General features: G+C 38.7%; 1 protein-coding gene across 1 annotated transcript; it reads right to left on the bottom strand.

Moving 5' to 3' along the window:
• Nucleotides 1–23,227: 23,227 nt before the first annotated feature.
• LOC138886028 (uncharacterized) lies at nt 23,228–24,681 on the bottom strand. Its single transcript, XM_070167051.1, has 3 exons — nt 24,514–24,681; nt 23,532–23,709; nt 23,228–23,448 (listed from the first exon to the last, which is right to left on the bottom strand). The coding sequence occupies exons 1-3, from the start codon at nt 24,679–24,681 to the stop codon at nt 23,228–23,230; spliced, it is 567 nt and encodes a 188-aa protein (XP_070023152.1).
• Between the last annotated feature and the right edge of the window lie 322 nt (nt 24,682–25,003).

Consider the following 25,003-nt stretch of genomic DNA (forward strand, 5'->3'; position numbering starts at 1 on the left):
TTCTGATTTCAAACAATGAAAGAAAGCAGAAGATTTTTTTTTAGTTTTTTTTTATTTTGAAAGTTTAAATATTTTTCGGAATTTTCTCTCTCTTAAATGTTCAGCCCTTTTTTCTATCTCTTATTTTCTTTTTGTTCTTCTCAAATTCGTTTTTCTCTCGTTCTCCTGTCCGTCTTCAAGACTTCCTATATATAATCTCAACCCATAAATCTTTTAATCAATTAAAATCAACCCATTTTCTCTACCAAACCCATTATCTTCCCACTCATCCCCATTACATTAAATAAATATATCACACCACCCCATTATATTTTGTTCCCCATGCCTAACATAAACAAATACAAGATTCCCCCACACTAAAATTTGTCTTGTCCCCCTTTATATTAAATAACTATATCACAACCCACCCCATTTCATTTTGTCCCCTATGCTTCACATAAAAAATTACAAAATGTACAATTCCTAAACTACCCCTCCGACATTACTGAAATTACCAAACTACCCCTGAACGTACTGCAAATTGCCAAACTACCCCATCAGCTATAACAAATCAAATAATCACACTTAACTAAAATATAGCCAATATGACCAATTTCTTCACAAATTCAAACAACAAATCTCATGAACATGATTGAACAACAAAGAACAACTAAAATTTGATTGAACAATATTTTTAGCAACAAACCTATTTTCAGATTCAACAACAACAAACAAGTATATTTAGATTTCTAAATTCAATAATATTGAACTTAAAATCAATTCTAACAACATTACAACAAACAATTCCTATATTAAACTTTAAATAAGATCATGAGACAAATTCAAGAAATAGTCATAAGTGATAAACAAGAAATCAAACTACACAAATTTCGGATTCAAGATCAACCCAACAAAGTATGAACATGAATGAATCTATTTTTAAAACAACAAACATGACGGATTCACATGATTTAAACAATGTTAACAATTTCTGAAAATATAAAACACATGAAACAAATTGAAGAAATAATTAATTTAAACTTCAATTTGAATCTAACAAACATTAAACTAACAATCCCTTTTTTACAAAAATTAATACAAACATGAAATAAACATGAAAAATAACTAATTAAACTTCCATTTGAAATCTGAAAATTAATTTAACAAAGCACACGAACAAACTAAAAATTAATTCAAACGATAGATATGAACAAAACAAACATTTTGCCGATTTTTAGATTCGAAAATATCAAAACAAAATACAGACAAAATAAAACTCAATATCTACCAACCGGATTGAAACGACGAACAAATGACCAACCAACAACGAACTCGAATAGTGATCGACGACATCGACCAAAACTCATCCATGTACGCAAACTCGACTGGAGTTGACGCCGAAGTGAAGCAATAGTCGACGCAGCAGCGTGGTTTGTTTTCAACTGTTCGACGTGCACAGTAGGGTCGTGTGGGCTGGGAGCAGCTGCCTGGTAGAAGGAGGAGAAACAGCATCAGCGAGCCTCGATGAAGGCAGAAACAGCAGCAGCTCGACGGAGGAAGTAGCGGCGATAGCCACGGCGACTAAGAGAAGACGCAGTCGCGACAGCAGCCATGGCAACGAGCGTTGACGAACACGAAGAAGAAGTAGCTAGACTGTTGTTCATTGGACGAAGAAGATGAAATGACGAAACAGGCACAGCTGCGTGAACAGTAGCAGCAATGGCTGGACGCGAGGAGGAAGGCAGCAGCGACGAGGCATCGATGGCGACGAGGGAGCTCCGAAGACGATGAAGTGAAGCTTGTTGGGTCTGTTTGGAGAAGGTTGACGATGCAACAGTGTGTGTGTGTGCCATGAGTGTGTGTGTGTGTGGCATGAGGGGAAGGAAGGAAGCCATTGATGGAGCTTGGAGCTTTTTGGGAAGATGAAGAAAAGAAGAAGAAGAAGAAAGATAGGGGGGGCGGGTCTTTTCTTATTTTTAGGGTTTTGTTTTATTTTTATTTTTTTGTTTTGTTTTGTGTTTGGACAAAAAATGAAGAAGGGGTGTTGGGTTATGGACTGGGTCGACCCAGTTCGAAATGGACTGGGTCGTAGGGAAGATTGGGCCATTTTTTGGGCCTGTGGCTTGAAATCGAAGAAGAGGCCCAATTCCGACTTTCTTTATATTTTCGCTCTCTTTTCTTCTTTTATTTCTCTAAAACTAAATTATAAAAATACTTAACTTATTATTAAGAACTAAATTAAGTTATAAAAGCGCAAATTAACTCCCAATAACAATTAACGCACAATTAAGTAATAATTAAGCATAAAATTGTATATTTGGACATTAAATGCTAAAAATGCAAACGATGCCTATTTTTGTAATTTTTATTTTTTGTAAAACAAACTTAATTACTAACAATTGTATAATTAAATCCTACATGCGAAAGACATATTTTTGTATTTTTAATAATTTAACAAATAAACATGCACATACAAACATACAAATAGTTACACAAAATATCACAAAATATCACAAAAATTGCACACCAAGGAAAATTATTTTATTTTTGAATTTTTTGGGAGTAATTTTCATATAGGGCAAAAATCACGTGCTTACAAAAGTGATGCAGGAGCGATTGAGTACGACACAAAGCAGGAAAAAATCTTATTCCGATATCCGATGTCGTGATCTGGAGTTTGAGGTTGGTGATTGGGTTTTCCTGAGGATCTCACCAAAGAAGGGTATTATGCATTTTGGGAAGAAAGATAAGCTGAGTCCAAGGTATATCGGGCCATATAAAATTCTTCGACGGATTGGACAGGTTGCTTATGAGTTAGAATTGCCATCCGAATTGGAATTTGTCCACCCGGTATTCCATGTATCTATGTTGAGGAAATGTATTGGAGACCCTTCTCGAGTCATCCCTATCAAAGATGTACAAGTTACAGAGGACCTATCATATGAAGAAGTGCCAATGGCTATATTAGATCAACAAGTCTGCAAGCTGAGAACAAAAGATGTAGCTTCCATCAAAGTATTGTGGAGGAACAAGAATATGGAAGATATGACATGGGAAGTAGAAGAGGAGATGAAGTCTAAATACCCATACCTATTCCAGAATGAACATAACAAGGATGCTGGTGGAACACATGATACATTGGAAGGTGAAATGGCTCTATAAGGTAAGCAATAACTTGAGAATACTCTTCCTTAATACAAAATGGCGATAGCAGATAATGTACATGTCCATAATGTTTTGCATACTCTTGTAAGGCCATACGTTGAGTTAACCGCTTGCAAGTTTGTACTCTATTCATGGGAGAAACTTGGCCGGAATCCACGATGATTTAAACTCCCCATGAACCCTTACATTCGAGGACGAATGTTCCTAAGGGGGAAGGGTGTTACAACCCATATCCACACGCGTTAGTTCATGCCATATATTAGTTAACATAAATCCAATAAGGAATTACCTTTGAGATGATAAGAAGTTAATCCTATTGGACTTAAGTGATACAAGGGTGTATAAAGGTGATTAACAAGTATTAGAAGTTAAACGAATCAAGGATGTTGTAACTCGTATTTTCAGGTAAACCTAGAGGTTCTTAATACACTCAAGAGGTCATGTGTTAAGTTATTTGAATTATATAATATCCGTATCATAAGTCTTGAAGTCAAACGAGTTATGAAACAAAAGTCGACAAACATTGTCGCAACTTAGGTTCATAATTTTACTTAAACAATAGGTCAAATGTTTCTAAGCTTTTCTCCTAATTTACATGGAACTACGGGGTGATCGACCCACCAAATTAAAGATCTATGAGTATAGTTTCCAATTCATTATACCGTTTATCAATACAATCTTGTAATATAGAGATATTCATATTTTCGCAAGCCAGCGCAGATTGGTAGATGACAAGTAGGTGCATCACCTACTTGCCAAAATGATAGGTCAAAATTAAAAGACCTATGTCATCCAAGAGAGGACTTTTAAGGGGGTATGAACTCAGTTATTTCATCCATATTTCAGACCCTCAAAACAAAAGTTAACCCCAGCAACTCCTCCCCAAAAATCCCACACAAACCCTAATCGATTCCCTCACTTTCAAGTTCTATTTGAAGGTAAAACCTAGAGTTTGAAGAACCAAGGGAAGGGCTGAGTTATCCAACAAGTAAGGTAAGTTACTGCCATCTTTAATACATTTTTCTCTGCTGTGAATTCATGGTAATTCGTTCTATACATGTAAGAACTCACGGGACGGTGATCGGAAGCCGTGAGTTCGAGTTATTCACTTGTAGCGGACTATTTTGTGGACTGTTTTGTGTTGCTGTTGGGCTGCGTGTTTTACTACTGTTTTGTGGAGTTCTGGAGGTGAAATGGTGTGGATAAACACCATATATATGTAGGGTTGTGGGCTGATAGTTATTCGTAACATTTCCAGGTCGTTTGACACGACTACTGTGGCCGTCGTATGTATGATGTAATTAGGTTGTGCGTGGACTATTTTGGGAGGCTCAATATGTTTATTATTGATGTTGTTTGGGCTATTTGTTGATTGTTTTGAATGGTATGAAGTCATATATATAGGGGAGGTGCTGTCCGTTTCAACGTAAAATAGGTTGTGGTCGATACGTAATAGTTATGACGCTTAAATGATAACGATAGTATCATTTCTCTTATTGTAGACTAAGGAGTTGTGACAATTGCATATATTGCGATTGGGGTAGTATATACAAGGTATGTGAGGCTATCCCTTTCCTTCTTTTGCACGACTCCGATTGTACATAATGTAATGAACGAGCTTCTAGAGATAGTCTACTCTTAGAAGCTAGCAGTACTTACTTTGCTTTCCCTCTTATGGAAGGAATGATGTTAATGTTGCTTCTCTTATTCTTATGTTATCAATGTTGTTGGTACTTTCTGATTCTTATAAGGTTCATAGTGAAGAGTTAGTCCTAATAACGTGTATAGAGGATACCGACCTTACGTCACTCCGAAAGGTTTAGAATGTGATTCCATGAGTCGAGCATGCATTATATATATGTATGTATTTTACTCTACCGAACCGCGCTATAGTCGGTCGGGTACGACACCTATTGTGTAACCACTGATCAGTTGGGTTTTACCGAGCTCCACGTGGCCGGGTACGAGTCTACCGAGCCTTATGATAGCCGGGTACATTTTTTTACCGAGCCTATTATAACTGGGTACGATATGATGATGATGATGCCCACAGAGGCGTATGTTTTAAAAGTTTATGTGTACATACATATGTATCATGCATTTCATGTCAGTAGCCCTCAGAGGTACTCAGATGTTCCAGGTTGTATATTCTCTATCCCTGCTTACATTACTTTTCGTATTTATGGTTCCCTGCCTTACATACTCAGTACTTTATTCGTACTACCGTCCTTTTGTTTGTGAACGCTGCATGTCGTGTTGCAGGCCCTGATAGACAGGAAGGTGCAGCTCCCCCACCACAGTAGGTTGTCCAGTTCAGTAGTGATTGGCGAGATCCCTTCTCCGGATTTGCCGTGGTCTTAGTATGCATTTTTGTTATAGACATTATGGGTATGTCGAGGCCCTATTTCGGCTATGTTGCAGCACTTATGTTCATTTAGAGGCTCATAGACAGGTGTCGACTCATGTATAGTTTGTTATGCCTTGTCGGCTAGTTTTTGTTGTATAGTCTTTCATGGTAGCGTGGTAGCTCGTACCTTATATGTAGTTTCTTGATTGTCTGGTCATCCCCTGTTATGTATGTTCATGCCATCATATTTTATTTTTTGTTGTCCATGATCCATGTCTACCATTTATATTGATCTCGTCAACCCTAACAGATAATAAAAAAAGGTTAGATAAAATGTACGTTGGTGCCCGACAAGTATGGTCGGGTGCTAGTCATGGCCCTCTAGTTTGGGTCGTGACACCAAGTCCTGTCAGTCTACATTTGTATATTTAGAACTTTGTTAATGCGTGAATATATTCTAGAGATAATGCTAATTCGCAAAAATACGAATTCATAATAGCTGTCTTTTTAGTCTTGAGCTGAACGTCTAAGTTATATCCTTTTTTTTTTCTTTCTACTATGCATGGTTGACATGAGGTGAAATTTCTTATAATAGAATCGGGAAGTTAAAAGTGGCTTATATGTATAATAGACCTTTAAGTTCTTACTGTAGAGAAGCATGGATAGTTTTTTTGTGCTAAATTACAAAAGGAATGAGTTCAGATAACTCGACCTATGTATGTTCTAGTTTTGGTCGAACGATCATGAGTTACAGAGTGGTTCGCTCGGGCCAGCACGACACCGGGTGCCAGCCACGCCTCCCCAGGTTTGGGGCATGACAAAGTGGTACCAGAGCGGGTTGTGTCTTAGAGAGATTACAAAGCCATGCCTAATAGAGTCTCACTTATGGGTGTGTTACGCGTCACATTTATAATTGAGAAGTTATAGGGCATTTAGGAAATATTACCATTCTTTTATTTATAGATCATGCCATAAAGCTAAGTCGCAAGTAATCAGTATACGTTTTCGCCAAATTTTGTATGCACCAGAGGTACATGTATTAAGGTAGAGCTTTAAGGCGTAATTTCCACCTATGTTAAAGGAAGGATATGAAAGAAATAAAAGATACGATCCGAGGATGAGAAGTAAGTAAGGTAAATGTGAAGAAGATACGAGATACTCGAGTACAAAAGGTTGTGAATAGTCAAGACATCAGATATAGTTTTGGTTCTAGTTTAGTTACAGAGGAGACCCTAGTGAAAATTCTGAAAATCCCTAAGAGTTAACATTCGAGGACGAATGTTCTAAAGGGGGGAATGATGTTACACCCCGTAAGTTCAACAATATTGATACCATTATATATGTTTGATATGGTATTTTGAGTGAAACTTTATTTGTAAATGATTTGAAAAAAATAATTTTATATAGTTATTAATATTACTACTTTGGAATATGTTTTAAATTATACACATAATATAAGAAAAGTTTATGAGATTTTCTTTATTGTAAAGATATAAATTATTTTTTTCACAAGAAAAGAAAGTTATCTTTTTAACATTTTAAGAATTAAGCATACGAAAATTTTTACTATTTATATGAGATTAGGAAAATTATAAGTTGAGAAAATAGATGTATTTTTGCGTGGATATTTTACTGAAATAATACTGTATGTATTTATTTTATATGGTACCACATGACCATGATAGTATGGTATATATATAAAGTATATTAAAAGTGAATAGTATATTAAGTAATTTAAAATAATTTTAACTTTGCGGGTAATTGATTAATTATCGGGTAACAGAACATTAGCTAATAAACTAATTAGTTGGATAAAGATTAAATTTTTCTCAGCCCTACGTGGCAGGAAGCCACTAACCAAACCAATGACTCTTAAGTAATTTTGATTAGGTGGCAACCATGTATTAAATTCAAGACACTTCATTCCTGAAAAAAAAAACTACAATCATGCATCCTTGAAAATTTCTACTTCTTAGTTTCTATCATTTATCCATGAATTTGGATCCTTGTTTTTGCTACTTGCTTCAGGCGTATATGTTTGATACTTGCACATGGTTTGAGATGAAGTTTTGTACTACTGTTTCTACATGAATGGTTTTGAGTATTGCAGTTGGTTTTATACGATTTATGATTGAAGTCAGAATCTGTAAAAGTGATTCTTGTCACCTGGTGTAGTCTTAGATTTGTAACTGAATGGAAACATTGAAGAGCTTGTTGAGAAATTGACTGAGGTAAGTGTGACCTATTAAGATTTATGACGTAAGGCGTTTTGAATCTTTCTAATGTTGGAGTTCAGTGCATAAAAATTTCAGTATTAAAGAATTTGTTAAGTGTATGGATGTAATAACTTAACATGGCACACATCGGCTAGACTTGGATATAATAGGAGAGTCGGTACATAAACAAGACATAATATTACATCTTATTATCATGTGTTCATGTACTTTTAGAATTGTCTATAAACCCAACAACATAAACAAGAAAATAATCTCCATGATGATTAATATTAGTGTTACCGACTATTATTTTATAGAAGAGCAATTCAAGGTAGTTAAGCAGGATATGGCGTTGCTTCTGCTTACTGAGGAGTTGAGCCTTAATAATAATGGTGGGTAGGTCGAGAGTTAGAGTAGAAGGTAAGTAGGTAGTTGAAAGTTTCCCCATTTTTTTACTAGTAGTATTAGTGGCACTCATGTATCTTTATATTCTTAGATCTATATTACGTGTAGTTCATTTTAGTTGACGTATTTCTATGATATGTATTTGATAAAGTTTATTCGAAAGACATATTGATTTTTATTGCATTCCGAAAAAATCTTATTAACGTATTTCTTATGCACTTATACATTTACATTGACCCATGACTAGACGGTGTTATATACGCATATATATATATGTATATGTATATATATATATATATATATATATGTATATGTATATATATATATATGTATATGTATATATATATATATGTATATGTATATATATATGTATATGTATATGTATATATATATGTATATATATATGTATATGTGATATGAGAATGGTTATGGCGTTATATGTGCACCACCACCTGATCAGCTGGTATACGTTGATGATTTTGCCCACAGTGGCTGAGATGATATAATGGTATGCCCTCAGAGGTGTGATGATGTTATGTCGTTATATACGCGTATATAAGTATATTATATGTATAGAGGATATAAGAAAAAGGTTATGGCCTTATATACGCACCACCACCTGATCAGCTGGTATACGTTGATGATTTTGCCTACGGTGGTCGAGATGATATGATGGGTTGCCCTCAGAGGCTTGATGATGTTATGAACATATGTACTTATGCACAACATGACATTCATATGCATATGTAGGATACTATAAGTATTTCCTGATTTACATAGTTATCCAGACTTACAGGATGAGTCATTTACTCCATGTTCTTCTATGTCCTTTATTCAAGGGTATCTAATATTATATGAAATAGTTTATAAACGTTTCAGAAATCTCAGTAAAGTGTTTACTGCTTGATATGTCTATTTTGGAGTGGAAAAGAAAAAAAGAGTAATATTTGTAGGTGGTCACTGCGGTATCAAAACGTTAACATTAACACATTGTCGGCTTCTCAAGTCCTGTTGGTCTACATTTGTATATTTAGAACTTTGTTAATGCGTGAATATATTCTAGAGAGATAATGCTAATTCGCAAAAATACATATTCATAATAGCTATCTTTTTAGTCCTGAGCTGAACGTCACAATTATATCCATTTTTTTCCTTTCCACTACGCATTGTTGACAGGTGGTGAAATTTCTTATTAACAAAATCGGAAAGATAAAAGTGGCTCATATGTATAATAGACCTTTAAGTTCTTACCGAAGGGAAGCATGGACAGTTTTTTTTTGTGTTAAGTGAATTACAAAAGGAATGAGTTCAGATAACTCGACCTATGTATGTTCTAGTTTTTCTCGAACGATCATGAGTTACAGAGTGGTTCGCTCAGGTCAGCACGACACCGAGTGCCAGCCACACCTCCACAGGTTTGGGGCGTGACAAAGTGGTATCAGAGTGGGTCATGTCCTAGGAAGTTTACAAAGTCCTGCCTAATTGAGTCTGACTTATGGGTATGTTGCGCGCCATGTTTATAATTGAGAAGTTATAGGGCATTTAGGAAATGTTACCCTTCTTTTATTTCTAGATCGTGCCATAAAGCTAAGTAGCAAGAAATCAATATGATGTTTTTGCAAAATTTTGTATGCATCAGAGGTACATGTGTTACGGTAGAGCTTTAAGGCGTAATTTCTGAAAGAAATAGAAGATACGATGCGAGATTGAGAAGTAAGTAAGGTAAAGGTGAAGAAGATACAAGATACTCGAGAAGAAAAGGTTGTGAATAGTCAAGACATCATATATAGTTTTGGTTCTAGTTTAGTTACAAAGGTGCCCCTAGTGAAAATTTTAAAAATCCCTAAGAGTTAACATTCGAGGACGAGTGTTCTAAGGGGGGAAGGATGTTACACCCCGTAAGTTTAACAATATTGATACCGTTATATATGTTTTATATGGTATTTTGAGTGGAACTTTATTTGTAAAGAATAAAATGATTTGAAAAAAAAGAATTTTATATAGTTATTAATATTACTACTTTGGAATATGTTTTAAATTATACACATAATATAAGAAAAATTTATGAGATTTTCTTTATTGTAAAGATATAAATTATTTTTTTCAAAAGAAAAGAAAGTTATCTTTTTACCATTTTAAGAATTAAGCGTACGAAATTTTTTACACTTTATATGAGATTAGGAAAATTATAAGTTGAAAAAATATATGTATTTTGGCGTGGATATTTTACTGAAATAATAATGTATGTATTTATTTTATATGGTACCACATGACCATGATAGTAGGGTATATATATAAAGTATATTAAAAGTGAATAGTATATTAAGTAATTTAAAATAATTCTTAATTTTGCGGGTAATTGGTTAATTATCGGGTAACGGAACATTGCCAAATTAACTAATTAGTTGGATAAAGATTAAATTTTTCTCACCCCTACGTGGCAGGAAGCCACTAACCAAACCAATGACTCTTAAGTCATTTTGATTTGGTGGCAACCATGTATTAAATTCAAGACACTTCAATCCTGAAAAAAAAGATTACAATCAGGTATCCTTGAAAATTTTGACATCTTAGTTTCTATCATTTATCCATGACTTTGGATCCTTGTTTTAGCTCCTTGCTTCAGGCGTATATGTTTGATCCATGCACATGATTTGAGATGAAGTTTTATACTACTATTTCTACATGAATGGTTTTGAGTATTGCAGTTGGTTTTATATGATTTATGATTGAAGTCAGAATCTGTAGAAGTGATTCTTGTGACCTGGTGTAGTCTTAGATTTGTAACTGAATGGCAACATTGGAGAGCTTGTTGAGAAATTGACCGAGGTAAGTGTGACCTATTTAGCTTTATGATGTAAGGCATTTTGAAACTTTATAATGTTGGAGTTCAGTGCATAAAAATTTTAGTATTAAAGAATTTGTTAAGTTTATGGATGTAACAACTTACCATGGCACACATCGGCTAGACTTGGATATAATAGGAGAGTCGGTACATAAACAAGCCATAATATTACATCTTATTCTCATGTGTTCATGTACTTATGGAATTGTGTATAAACCCAACAACATGAACAAGAAAATAATTTCCATGATGATTTATATTAGTGTTACCGTCTATTATTTTATAGAAGAGAAATTCGAGGTAGTTATGCAGCATATGGCGCTGCTTATGCTTACTGAGGAGTTGACCCTTAATAATGAGGGTGGGGAGGTCGTGAGTTAGAGTATAAGGTTAGTAGGTAGTTGAAAGTTTCTCCGTTTTTTTACTAGCAGTATTAGTGGCACTCATGCATCTTTATATTCTTAGATCTATATTACGTGTAGTTCCTTTCAGTTGTCATATTTCTATGTTGTTATAAAAATACGTTTTTGATAAAGTTTTTCCAAAAGACATATTGATTTTTATGGTATTCCGAGAAAATCTTATTAACGTATTTCTTATGGATTTATACATTTACATTGACCAATGACCAGACGACATTATATACGCATATATTATGTGTTATATATATATGTATGTATATATATATGTATATATATATGTATATATATATATATATATATATGTATATATATATGTATATGTATGTATGTATGTATGTATGTATGTATGTATGTATGTATGTATGTATGTATATGGGATATGTAAAAGGTTATGGTATTATAGACACACCACCACCTGATCAGCTCGTATACTCTGATGATTTTGCCCACAGTGGGCGAGATGATATAATGGGATCCCCTTAGAGGCGTGATGATGTTATGGTGTTATATACACGTATATATGTTTATTATATGTATAGGGGATATGGAAAAAAAGGTTATTGTGTTATATTCGCACCACCATATGATTAGCTGGTATACGTTGATGATTTTGCCCACAGTGGCCGTGATGATATGATGGGTTGCCCTCAGAGGCTTAATGATGTTATGAACACATGTATTTAAGCATGGCATGACATTCATACGCATATGCATGACACTATAAGTATTTCCTGATTTAGAGAGTTATCCAGACTTACAGAATGAGTCATTCACTCCATGTTTCTTCCATGTCCTTTATTCAAGGGTATCTAATATAATGTGAAACAGTTTACAAACGTTTCATAAATCTCAATGAAGAGTTTACTGCTTGATTTATCTATTTTGGAGTGGAAAAGAAAAAAAAAGAGTAATCATTGGAGGTGGTCACTGAGATATCAAAGCGTTAACATTTACACATTGTCGGCTTCTCAATTCCTGTGGGTCTACATTTTTATATTTTGAAGTTTGTTAATGCATTAATATATTCTATAGAGATAATACTAATTCGCAAAAATACGAATTCATAATAGTTGTCTTTTTAGTCATGTGTTGAACGTCTAAGTTATATCCCTTTTTTTCCCTTTCCACTATGCATGGTTAACAGTGGTGAAATTTCTTATAACAGAATCGGAAAGTTAAAAGTGGCTCATATGTATAATAGTCCTTTAAGTTCTTATTGAAGTGAAGCATGGACATTTTTTTTGTGTTAAGTGAATTACAAAAGGAATGAGTTCAGATAACTTGACCTATGTATGTTCTAGTTTTGGTCGAACGATCATGAGTTATAGAGTGGTTCGCTTGGGCCAGCACAACACCTGGTGCCATCCACGCCTCCCCAGATTTGGGGCGTGACGTAAACGCAACGTCCCACGGTGAAAAGGAGGTCAGTACGAATAATGTACTGAGTATATAAGGAACATACCAACTACAAAAACGATAATGTGACTCAACAATAAAGGAATATCACTTCACTACTTCAACAAAAAATAAAATAAAAATTAATTTACTAAACATGGAATAGTAGATATGTAAGTGAGAATTAAAGCAAGGAAAAAGTTGATGCAATCGCACAACATACATCGTCCTCAGAATATGACTTTGCCTCACCCACATAAACTGGATAAAGAAAAAGTAGTTTAAGAAAATAGAGGAAGAGACAACCCACACCCCTCCTCCTCCCCCCCCCCCCCGCATTGAGTTTTGAAGAAAATTTTAAAACCCGCGGTGCGGCCGCATAAACTTTAAACTGCCCCACCCCGCTTCCATCCCTAGGTGTCATTCTCCTATTAGTTGATTTGATCCTGGTGAAGCTAGGATCTTGGGTACGAATTTGGATTGTGATGACTTGGATATGGTAAAGTTGATTCAGGATCGCCTTCGGAAAACGCAAGAAGGCCGAAGAGTTATGCGGACAAGATGGTGTGTTATGTGTCTTATATGGATGGTGAGAAGGTACTTTTGAAAGTTTCACCTATGAAGGGTGTGATGAGATTTTGGAATAAGGAAAAGTTGAGCTTGAGGTTTATTGGTCTATTTGAGGTGTTAGAAAGAGTTGGGGAGGTTTCTTATAGGTGTCACAATCCAAAATCCCGCCTTGAGGAACGTGATGACACCTAGTCTCTAGGACTAGGTAAGCTAAATACATGCTGAGTTATTGACATATTTAAACCATTTAACCATTAAACATAAACCAGTAAATGACATACATAGCTAGAAACAATCAATAGTTATACATTTTCCAAAAACCGGTAGCACGGAGTCATAAGCTCTACTGAGTGCACTACAATCTCTAAATACAATACCATTCCGGAATGAAAATAAACACTAGAAATGAAAGACAAAAAAGGAGACTTTAAGGCCTGAGAACGCACTGGTAGGTATACCTTGAAGTCTCCACAGCATATCACAAGAAACTAATTAACGCCCAACATGCTTCGAGGTACCTGGATCTAAACAACAATTTGCAGCAAGTGTAACATGAGTACACCACAATGGTACCCAATAAGTATCAAAATTAATCTCAGTGGAGCAGTACCGAGATTCTAGTCAACACACCTACTAATCAACTAACCTACTAAAATATTAATATAGAGCTAACAACGAAAAAACAAGTAAATAAATGAAAACAAAGGGTAATCATGATGATAAGCAGCAGAATAATTAAAATACATGTAATATATTAGTGAAAGCAATTAAGGTAAAACAATGACCATTTGTCATGACCTCGATTCGCCCTCCGTAAACCATCGTGACGACACCTAGTTCCCTACAACTAGATAAGCGTAATAATGCGGAAAACAACCAATTTGCGGAATAAAACAATTTTAAATAGAAATAAAGTAGTAAAACATCGTTTAAAAGTGTCGCTCGGCATAAACGTCATTAACTCTCAAAAACTAATACATATTTCCAAAATCAGGAAACCCATGAATCCAAAATCCTTGGAATGTCTACCAGTGTCTAACTCAAGAATATCTAATAAGGAAAAGGAAATACAGAAGGGCTAATACAATAGGGAGAGTATAAAGGGACTCCTTGGTCTGCTGACGCAGCAGATATACCTCGAAGTCTCTAGAACAGTCGCCTCGCCTCAAGGGTGATAGGAATGAGTCAAGGTACCTGGATCTACACATGAAAAACATGCGCAGAAAGGGCATGAGTATACCACAGCGGTACTCAGTAAGTGCCAAGCCTAACATCGGTCGGGTAGTGACAAGAAAGGTCAGGACCCTACTGAGGTTAAGTAAAATATAAAGTTCAACAATGTAGAACAGAATAATATAAATAAGTACAACAATAAAATAAAAACAAAATATAAAGGGCAACAACAACTATTACAGAGACAAGGTAAACACAGAAGGAAATGCAGTTCAGCACCAAATTAACAATCGGGGATCTCCCAGGATACTGTCATGTAGTCTCAAATATACATATATCCAATGGATCTATCATGATCCCGTCCTGTAGTCCAACTCATAGTGTACGGGGATTTACCGGAATCCCGTCCCGTAGTCCAACTCATAGTGCACGGGGATCTACCGGAATCTCGTTCCGTAGTCCCAAATATAAATACCCAGTACTAGGGGAATCTACCGGGTGCATTCCCGTAGTTCCATATAACTGTCCAGGAGGATCTACCGGAATCCCACATCCGTAGTCCCAAAATAAACATACACGGGGGAGCTACCGGAATCCCACAACTGTAGTCCCAATGTAAATACACAGCAACAACAGGAAAATATTTAGAAATGGAAAATTTCATATTAAGGTAACAAGTAATTCTAGCCTAGCGTGTTGCACAAAATTCAGGTAAGGCAATTTGAGAAAGTAAAGCAATTAAGTCACTTAGACATGCTTTCCTATGTTAACAACAGGCTTAATATTGCAAGTAATGAAAACAGGAAAGGAAACATACTAGTAATGTCACGACCCCGGTTCGCACTCCGTGAACCATCGTGACGGCACCTAGTCCCTACAACTAGGTAATCCTAAATTGTAGAAAATAAACCAATTTGTGGAAGTAAAATAATTTAAAACATAATTAGAGTAATAAGACAGTGTTTAAAAGTGCCGCTCGGCACACACAATATTTAACTCTCAGAAACCAATACATATCTCCAAGACCCGGAAACCCATGAATCACAAGCTAAGGATCACTACATAGTGCTCTAACTCCTGAATAGTCTAAAACAAAAGAAATATAGAAGGGTGGTAACTATAAGAAAGAGTGGAGAGAGACTCCTCGGTCTGCGGACGCGGCAGATATACCTCGATGTCTCCGAACGGTCACCTCGCCTCAAGGATGGTAAGTCTGAGTCAAGGTACATGGATCTGCACATGAAAAACATGTGCACAAAGGGCATAAGTACACCACAACAATACTCAATAAGTGCCAAGACTAACCTCGGTCGGGTAGTGACGAGGAAGGTCAGGGCCCTACTGAGGTTAAATAAAATACAAAGTATAACAGTGTAGAACAAGATATTATAAATAAGTGCAAGAGTAAGAAATAACATAGAATATAAAGAGCAACAACAACTAAAACAGAGGCAAAATAATCACGGAAAGGAAATACAACTCAACACAGAGATAACAATCGGGGTACCTTCCAGGATACCGTCCTGTAGTCTGAATTACATCTATCCAGTGGATCTCCCGGGATGTTGTCCCCTAGTCCATCATATATATCCGAAGTATCTCCGAGGATCACGTCCTGTAGTCCAACTATCAGTGCGTGGGGATCTACTGAAATCCTGATCCGTAGTCCCAAATATAAATACCTAATACTGGGGGAATCTACCGGGTGCAGTCCCGTAGTTCCATATAACTGTGCAGGGGATCTACCGGAATCCCACATCAGTAATCCTAAATAAATAGACAAGGGGGATCTACCAGAGTCCCAAATCCGTATTCCCAAATAAACAGATAAGAGGGATCTACCGGAATCCCACATCCGTAGTCCCAATGTAAATACACAACAGCAAAAGGAAAATATTCAGAAATGACAAATTTCATATTAAGGCGACAAGTAATTCTATCCTAGCATGCTGCACAGAATTCAAGTAAGGCAGTTTGAGCAAATAAAGTAATTAAATCACTTAGACATGCTTTCCTAAGCTACAACAAGCTTAATATTGCGAGTAATAAAAATAGGAAAGGAAACATACTAGTAATTACTTAATGAAAACTGGATTTCCAACAATTAGCACAAGTAGGCACTCATCACCTCACGTACAAGGCATTTCAATTACCAAATATACCAAATCCTAAGGGAAAGGTCCCCCACACAAGGTTAGGCAAGCCACTTACCTCGAAACGGCTCAAAATCAACTCGAAACCATATTCTTGCCACGAGTACTTGACTCCAAATGGCCCAAATCTATTCAATTCAATTTCATAATGTAAATAACACTTCTAGTAACTTACACTACAAAGAAATTCTAAGCTAATACGCGAAATTAGGTAAAATGACCAAAATGCCCCTCGGGCCCATGTCTCGGAATTGAGTAAAATTTATATTTTCAGAATCCTCACGCTCTCACGAGTTCATACATACCAAAATTATCTAAATCCAAGGTCAAATGCCCAATCAAAAGTTGAATTCTAGGTCTAAGAACTTTCTTCCAACTTTTCCCCAATTTTCATCTCCAATCCGAAATTAAATGATGAATTCTTGTTTAGATTAATGGGTTACAAGAAAAAAAGAGTTAAGAATCATTACCCAATCGATATATCTGAAATCCCTGAAGACCTCGCTCAAATCTGAGCTCCCAAGCTTTAGTTTTCACAAAATGGCTAAACCCTCGACTTTGAATTTTATATTCTGCCCGGATGCATTCTTCTTCGTGAATGCGAGACTACTATCACGAATGCGATGCACAAAAATCCTATTGGCCGACTTCCTCTTTCGCAAACGCGAGGTCAACTAGCGAACGCGCAGCTTACACTGGCAGACCCTACGCGAACACGAGGACCATGTCGCGAACGCGAAGTCCAACAGGTCCATACCTTCGCGAACGCGAAGTACGATTCAACTGCTTCACCCAGATGTTCTACGCGAACGCGATACCCTCTCGCGAACGCGATGAATGGTTTCTCTGCAACACAACAACAGAAAATCTGCAATCTTTCCCAAGTCCAAAAATGGTCTGTTGAGCATTCGAAACACACCCGAGGCCCCCGAAACCTCAACCAAACCTAGCAACATATCCCATAACTTCATTCAAACTTTCTCCAACCTTCGGAATGCTCAAAACAACATAAAAATGCCTATTTTCATCGGATTAAAGCCTAAAAACTCCAAAAACTCTAAAAACACGCTTTCGATCAAAAAGTCTATCAAACCTCGTCCAAGTGACCTGAAATTTTGCACACACATCAGATTTAACACTACAAAGCTACTACAACTTACGGAATTCCATTCTGACCCTTGGATCAAAATCTCACTATCGAACCGGAAACATAAAAAATTTAACTTTCGGCATTTCAAGCCTAAATTAGCTACGGACCTCCAAAACACAATCCAAACATGCCCCTAAGCCCAAAATCACCCAACAGAGCTAACGGAACCACCAGATTTCCATTCCGAGGTCGTCTTCACACTGTTAAGACTACAGTCAAATTTCCAACACTTAAGCTCTTATTTAGAGACTAAGTGTCCCAAAACTCTTCGAAACTCAAAACCGAACATCTCGGCAAATCAAAATAGCAGAAATAAACGTGGGGAAAACAGTTAATAGGTGATTGGGCATAAATTTTTAAAATGACCAGATGGGTCGTCACATCCTCCTACACTTAAACACTCGTTCTTCCTCGAATGATCATAGAGACATACCTAAATTAGTAAAAAGATGGGGGTAACGGCTGCGCATATCCTGCCCGATCTCCCAGGTCGCCTCCTCGACCGGCTGGCCCCGCCACTGAATATTTACCGAATAAATGTTCTTTGACCTAAGCTTTCTAACCTGCCTATCCACTATTGCCACTGGATCCTCAACTTAAGATAGATCCTTGTCCAACTGGACTGAACTAAAATCCAACACGTGCGACGGATCACCATGATACTTATGGAGCATCAAAACATGAAGTATCGGATGAACTCCTGCCAAGTTGGGAGGTAAGGCAAGCTCATAAGCAACCTCCTCAACACGCCTCAATATCTTAAAAGGGACAATAAACCTCGAAATCAACTTTCCCTCCTTCCAAATCTCATAACGCCCATCATGGGCGAAACTCAAAGTAGAACCCACTCTCCAACCATATAGGGAACATCACGAACCTTCCGGTCCGCATAACTCTTCTGTCTGGACTGGGCTATGCGGAGTCTATCCTGAATCACCTTAACCTTCTCCAAAGCATCCTGAACTAAGTCTGTGCCCAATAATCTAGCCTCACCAGGCTCAAACCAACCCACTGGAGATCTGCATTGTCTACCATATAAAGCCTCATGCGGTGCCATCTGAATGGTGGACTGATAGCTGTTGTTGTAAGCAAACACTGCCAATGGCAAGAATTGATCCCAAGACCCTCCAAACTTAATCACACACGCACAAAGCATATCCTTAGGAATCTAAATAGTGCGCTCGAACTGTTCGTCCGTCTGTGGGTGAAATGCTGTACTCAAATCCACCCTAGTACCCAACTCATGCTGAACGGCTCTCCATAACCATGATGTGAAATGAGTATCTCTATCTAAAATGATGGAAACCGGAATACCATGAAGATGAACAATCTCCCGGATATAGATCTCCGCCAACCACTCCGAGGAATAAGTAGTACACACAGGAAAAAAGTGAACGTACTTGGTCAGCCGATCTACAATCACCCAAATATCATCGAACTTTCTCAAAGTCCATGGGAGAACAACTGCAAAGTCCATGGTGATCCACTCCCACTTCAACTTCGGAATCTCTACTGCTGAAGCAACCCACCCGGTCTTTGGTGCTTATTCTTCACCTGCTGACAGTTAAGGCACCGAGCTACAAATCCAACTATATCTTTCTTCATCTGCCTCCACTAGTAGTGCTTCCATATCAGCGGCACCAGATGAATGGAATACCGCGAGCTATGGGGCTCCTCCAAAATCAACTCCCGAATCCCATCAACATTGGGTACACAAATCCGACCCTGCATCCTCAATACCCCATAATCACCAATAGTCACATCTCTGGCATCACCGTGTTGAACCTTGTCCTTGAGGACAAGTAAATGAGGATCATCATACTGTCCCTCCATGATACGATGAAATAAGGAAGACCGAGAAACCACGCAAGCTAAAACCCGACTGGGCTCCGAAAGATCCAATCTCACAAACTGGCTGGCTAGGGTCTTGACATCCATCATCATAGGTCACTCCGATGCTGGTAAATAAGCCAAACTTCCCAAACTCTTTGCCCGACGACTCAAGGCATCTAACACCATATTGGCCTTGCCTGGGTGATATAAAATAGTGATATCATAATCCTTCAGCAACTCTAACCGTCTCCTCTGTCACAAATTTAGATCCTTTTGCTTGAACAAGTGCTGCAAGCTCCGATGGTCAGTATAAATCTCATAAAGCACACCGTATAAATAGTGGCGCTAGATCTTCAGGGTGTGAACAATGGCAGCTAACTCAAGGTCGTGGACATGGTAATTCTTCTCATGTATTTTTAACTGTTTGGACGCGTAGGCAATCACCCTACTGTCCTGCATCAACACCACTCCAAGTCCAATCCTCGAGGCATCACAATTGTCCGTATAAGACCCCGAACCTGTAGGCAGTATCAAAATTAAGTCTGTGGGCAAAGCTGTCTTGAGCTTCTGAAAGCTCGCCTTACAAACCTCCGTCCACTGGAACGGAGCACCCTTCTGGGTCAACCTGGTCATTGGGGCTGCAATCGATGAAAACCCCTCCACAAAACAGTGGTAGTAACCCACCAAGCCAAGGAAACTATGGATCTTTGTAGCTGAGGATGGTCTGGGCTAACTCTGTTCGACCTCTATCTTCTTCGGATCCACCTGAATACCCTCACTTGATACAACATGGCCTAGGAAAGTCACAGAATCCAACCAAAGCTCACATTTTGAGAACTTAGCATATAACTTCTTATCTCTTAGAGTCTGAAGCACAGTCCTCATGTGCTGCTCATGATCTTCCCGACTGCGAGAATACACTAGAATATCATCAATAAAGGCTGCTGGGCATTGGTCAGTCCAATGACATAACAAGGAACTCGTAATGACCATACCAAGTCCTAAAAGCAGTCTTCGGGATACATGGCTCCCTATTCTTTAACTAATGGTAACCTGAGCGCAAGTCGATCTTGAAAAACACCCGTGCGCCCTGAAGATGGTCAAATAGATCATCAATACGAGGCAAAGGATAACGGTTCTTCACTGTAACATTGTTCAACTGGCGATAATCAATACACATACGCATAAAACCATCTTTTTTCTTCACAAACAAGACACGAACACCCCAAGGTGGTACACTGGGCCGAATAAAACCCTTATCATGCTATACCTATAAAACCCTTATCATGCAACTCAAGAGGAGCCATGTGATACGGCAGAATAGAAATGGGCTGAGTGCCCGACAACAGATCGATGCCAAAATCAATATCTCTATCAGGCGGCATGCCCGAAAGATCAGCTGGAAACACATCAAGAAAATCCCTTACTACTGGGATTGAATCAACTGAAGGGGTATCAACACTAACATCTCTCACATAAGCTAAATACATATCACACCCCTTCTCAACCATACACTGAGCTTTAGGAAAAGAAATAACTCTACTGGAGTGTGATCTAACGTACCCCTCACTCACCACGCGGTACACCTGGCATAGCCAGTGTCAAGAAATAACTTAATCACACACGCACAAAACATATCATCAGGAATCTAAATAGTGCGCTCGGACTGTCCGTCCGTCTGTGGGTGAAATGTTGTACTCAACTCCACCCTAGTACCCAACACATGCTGAACGGCTCTCCAGAACCGTGATGTGAACTGAGTACCTCTATCTAAAATGATGGAAACCAGAATACCATGAAGACGAACAATCTCCCGGATATAGATCTCCACCAACCTCTCCGAGGAATAAGTAGTACACACAGGAATAAAGTGAACGTACTTGGTCAGCCGATCCACAATCACCCAAATATCATCAAACTTTCTCAAAGTCCGTGGGAGCCCAACTACAAAGTCCATGGTGATCCACTCCCACTTCCACTTCAGAATCTCTACTGCTGAAGCAACCCACCCGGTCTATGGTGCTTATTCTTCAACTGCTGACAGTTAAGGCACCGAGCTACAAATCCAACTATATCTTTCTTCATCTGCCTACACCAGTAGTTCTTCCATATCAGCGGCACCTGGATGAATGGAATACCGCGAGCTATGGGCCTCCTCCAGAATCAACTCCCGAATCCCATCAACATTGGGTACACAAATCCGACCCTGCATCCTCAATATCCCATAATCACCAATAGTCAAATCTCTGGCATCACCGTGTTGAATCTTGTCCTTGAGGACAAGTAAATGAGGATCATCATACTGTCCCTCCCTGATACGATGAAATAAGGAAGACCGAGAAACCACACATGCTAGAACCCGACTGGGCTCCGAAAGATCCAATCTCACAAACTGGCTTGCTAGGGTCTTGACATCCATCACCATAGGTCACTCCGATACTGGTAAATAAGCCAAACTTCCCAAACTCTCTGCCGGACGACTCAAGGCATCTGCCACCACATTGGCCTTGCCCGGGTGATACAAAATAGTGATATCATAATCCTTCAACAACTCTAACCATCTCCTCTGTCACAAATTTAGATCCTTTTGCTTGAACAAGTGCTGCAAGCTCCGATGGTCAGTATAAATCTCATAAAGCACACCGTATAAATAGTGTCACCAGATCTTCAGGGTGTGAACAATGGCAGCTAAATCAAGGTCGTGGAAAGGGTAATTCTTCTCATGTATCTTCAACTGTCTGGACGCGTAGGCAATCACCCTACCATCCTGCATCAACACCACTCCAAGGCCAATCCTCGAGGAATCACAATTGTCCGTATAAGACCTCAAACCTGTAGGCAATATCAAAATTAAGGTTGTGGGCAAAGCTGTCTTGAGCTTCTAAAAGCTCGCCTCACACAACTCCATCCACTGGAACGGAGCACCCTTCTGGGTCAACCTGGTCATTGGGGCTGCAATCGATGAAAACCCCTCCACAAAACAGTGGTAGTAACCCACCAAGCCAAGGAAACTATGGATCTTTGTAACTGAGGATGGTCTGGGCTAACTCTATATGACCTCTATCTTCTTCGGATCCACCTGAATACCCTCACTTGATACAACGTGGCCTAGGAAAGCCACTGAATCCAACCAAAACTCACATTTTGAGAACTTAGAATATAACTTCTTATCTCTTAGAGTCTGAAGCACAGTCCTCATGTGCTGCTCATGATCTTCTCGACTGCGAGAATACACTAGAATATCATCAATAAAGGCTGTTGGGCATTGGTCAGTCCAAATGACATAACAAGGAACTCGTAATGACCATACCAAGTCCTAAAAACAGTCTTCAGGATATCTGGCTCCCTATTCTTCAACTGATGGTAACCTGAGCGTAAGTCGATCTTGGAAAACACCCGTGCGCCCTGAAGCTGGTCAAATAGATCATCAATACGAGGCAAAGGATAACAGTTCTTCACTGTAACATTGTTCAACTGGCGATAATCAATACACATACGCATAAAACCATCCTTTTTCTTCACAAACAAGACACGAGCACCCGAAGGTGGTACACTGGGCCGAATAAAACTCGTATCATGCAATTCCTATAAAACCCTTATCATGCAACTCAGGAGGAGCCATGTGATACGGAGGAATAGAAATGGGTTGAGTGCCCGGCAACATATAGATGCCAAAATCAATATCTCTATCAGGCGGCATGCCCAAAAGATCAGCTGGAAACACATCAGGAAAATCCCTTACTACTGGGATTGAATCAACTAAAGGGGTATCAACACTGACATCTCTCACATAAGCTAAATACATATCACACCCCTTCTCAACCATACACTGAGCTTCAGGAAAAGAAATAACTCTACGGGAGTGTGATCTAACGTACCCCTCCACTCAACACGCGGTACACCTGGCATAGCCAGCATCACGATTTTGGCGTGACAGTCAATAATAGTATAATGGGGCAACAGCCAGTCCATGCCCAAGATAATATCAAAATATACAATGCTGAGCAACAATAAATCGGCTCTACTCTCAAAACCACTAAGAGCAACCAAACATGACTGATAAATGCAGTCCACAGCAAGAGAATCTCCCACAAAAGTAGAAACATAAATAGGGGAACTCAAAGACTCCCGAGGTAAACCCAAATGCAGAGCAAAATAAGAAGACACATAAGAGTAAGTGGAGCCTGGATCAAATAGAACCGATGCATCTCTGTGATAAACTAGTATATTACTTATGACGGCAAAATCGGAGGCAATAGCCTTGGTACAGGCAGGAAGGGCATAATGTATGGCCTAGACTTCCCCTCTAGCTGGCTGAGCAGGTAGGGTAGCAACTGGTGTTGTGATCATAGCCTGAGAACTTTGCGGAGTGCGCTATGGCTGAGAAGTCTGTGGAGGTGCACTCCTCCCAAGTCTAGGGAGATCCCTCATCACATGGCGTGTGTCACCACACTCAAAACAAGCTCTAGGAGGACATGGCAGTGGGAACTGTGTGGTACAGGTACTCCAAGACCCCTGAACACCTGAAAAACTGTGTGAAATCTATGATGCAAACTTAGCTGGCTGACCCACAAAACCCTTACCATGTCGTACTGTTCCTCCAAAATAAGGACCAGTGGGTCTATCAAATCTATGAGGTCTCCTCACTTCCTTATACTCTCTCTCATGACCTCGTATGTCCTCTCTCTCCTGGACCCACCTGTCATCTACTCAGCAAGAGGTCCTCACCACTCGCTGAATTGGGACCACATGCTATGTCATTATGACACTTGGAATCCGACCAATGAGAACTCACTACTCTGGAGTGGGGGTGGCAGAAGTCTTGGTCCCTTCCCTGATCTGTGAGGTAGTTGGTACAACCTGAATCAACCCTGCCTGTACGAATGTACCAAACATACTCAGGAACTGTGCTAATGTCTCCTGAAGTGCTAGAGCAGTAGGCACATCCGATGCATGTGCTCTAGCTAGAACTGCTGGTGGTTCCTCGGTGGAAGCTTGCGCGGGTGCTTTGGCTGTACCGCAGCGCATCCTTGACCTCTACCTCGGCCCCGACCTCTGACGGCTCTCGCAGGGGGCGTGGGTGTCTGATCATCTCTAGTAGCATGTGTCATCACCATCTGTTAGAGAATGGAAGATAGAGGTTTGGGATTCGTGATGTCAAAAATCTCGCACGACAGGGAAATCAAATGAAGTGGAATTTTCCTAACGGTTACATAGCCTCTCGTAGAAAATTACATACATCTCCGTACCGATCAGCGAGACTCTAATAAACCAGCTTGTGATTTATGACTCCTATGAACCTAGAGCTCTGATACCAACTTATCACGACCCCGGTTCTCCCTCCGTGAAC

This window comes from Nicotiana sylvestris, chromosome 2, assembly GCF_000393655.2.
Source record: "Nicotiana sylvestris chromosome 2, ASM39365v2, whole genome shotgun sequence".
In the NCBI taxonomy this organism is placed as follows: domain Eukaryota; kingdom Viridiplantae; phylum Streptophyta; class Magnoliopsida; order Solanales; family Solanaceae; genus Nicotiana; species Nicotiana sylvestris.

What these genes read in the sequence shown, in the direction of transcription:
- LOC138886028 (XM_070167051.1), bottom strand. Translation starts at nt 24,681, where the DNA reads ATGCGCTGCGGTACAGCCAAAGCACCCGCGCAAGCTTCCACCGAGGAA. An exon ending in TACAGGCAGGGTTGATTCAG is followed by an intron (nt 23,710 to 24,513) that starts GTTGTACCAACT and finishes TGCATTTATCAG; the next exon opens with TCATGTTTGGTTGCTCTTAG. An exon ending in ACCGCGTGTTGAGTGGAGGG is followed by an intron (nt 23,449 to 23,531) that starts GTACGTTAGATC and finishes ATATGTATTTAG; the next exon opens with CTTATGTGAGAGATGTCAGT.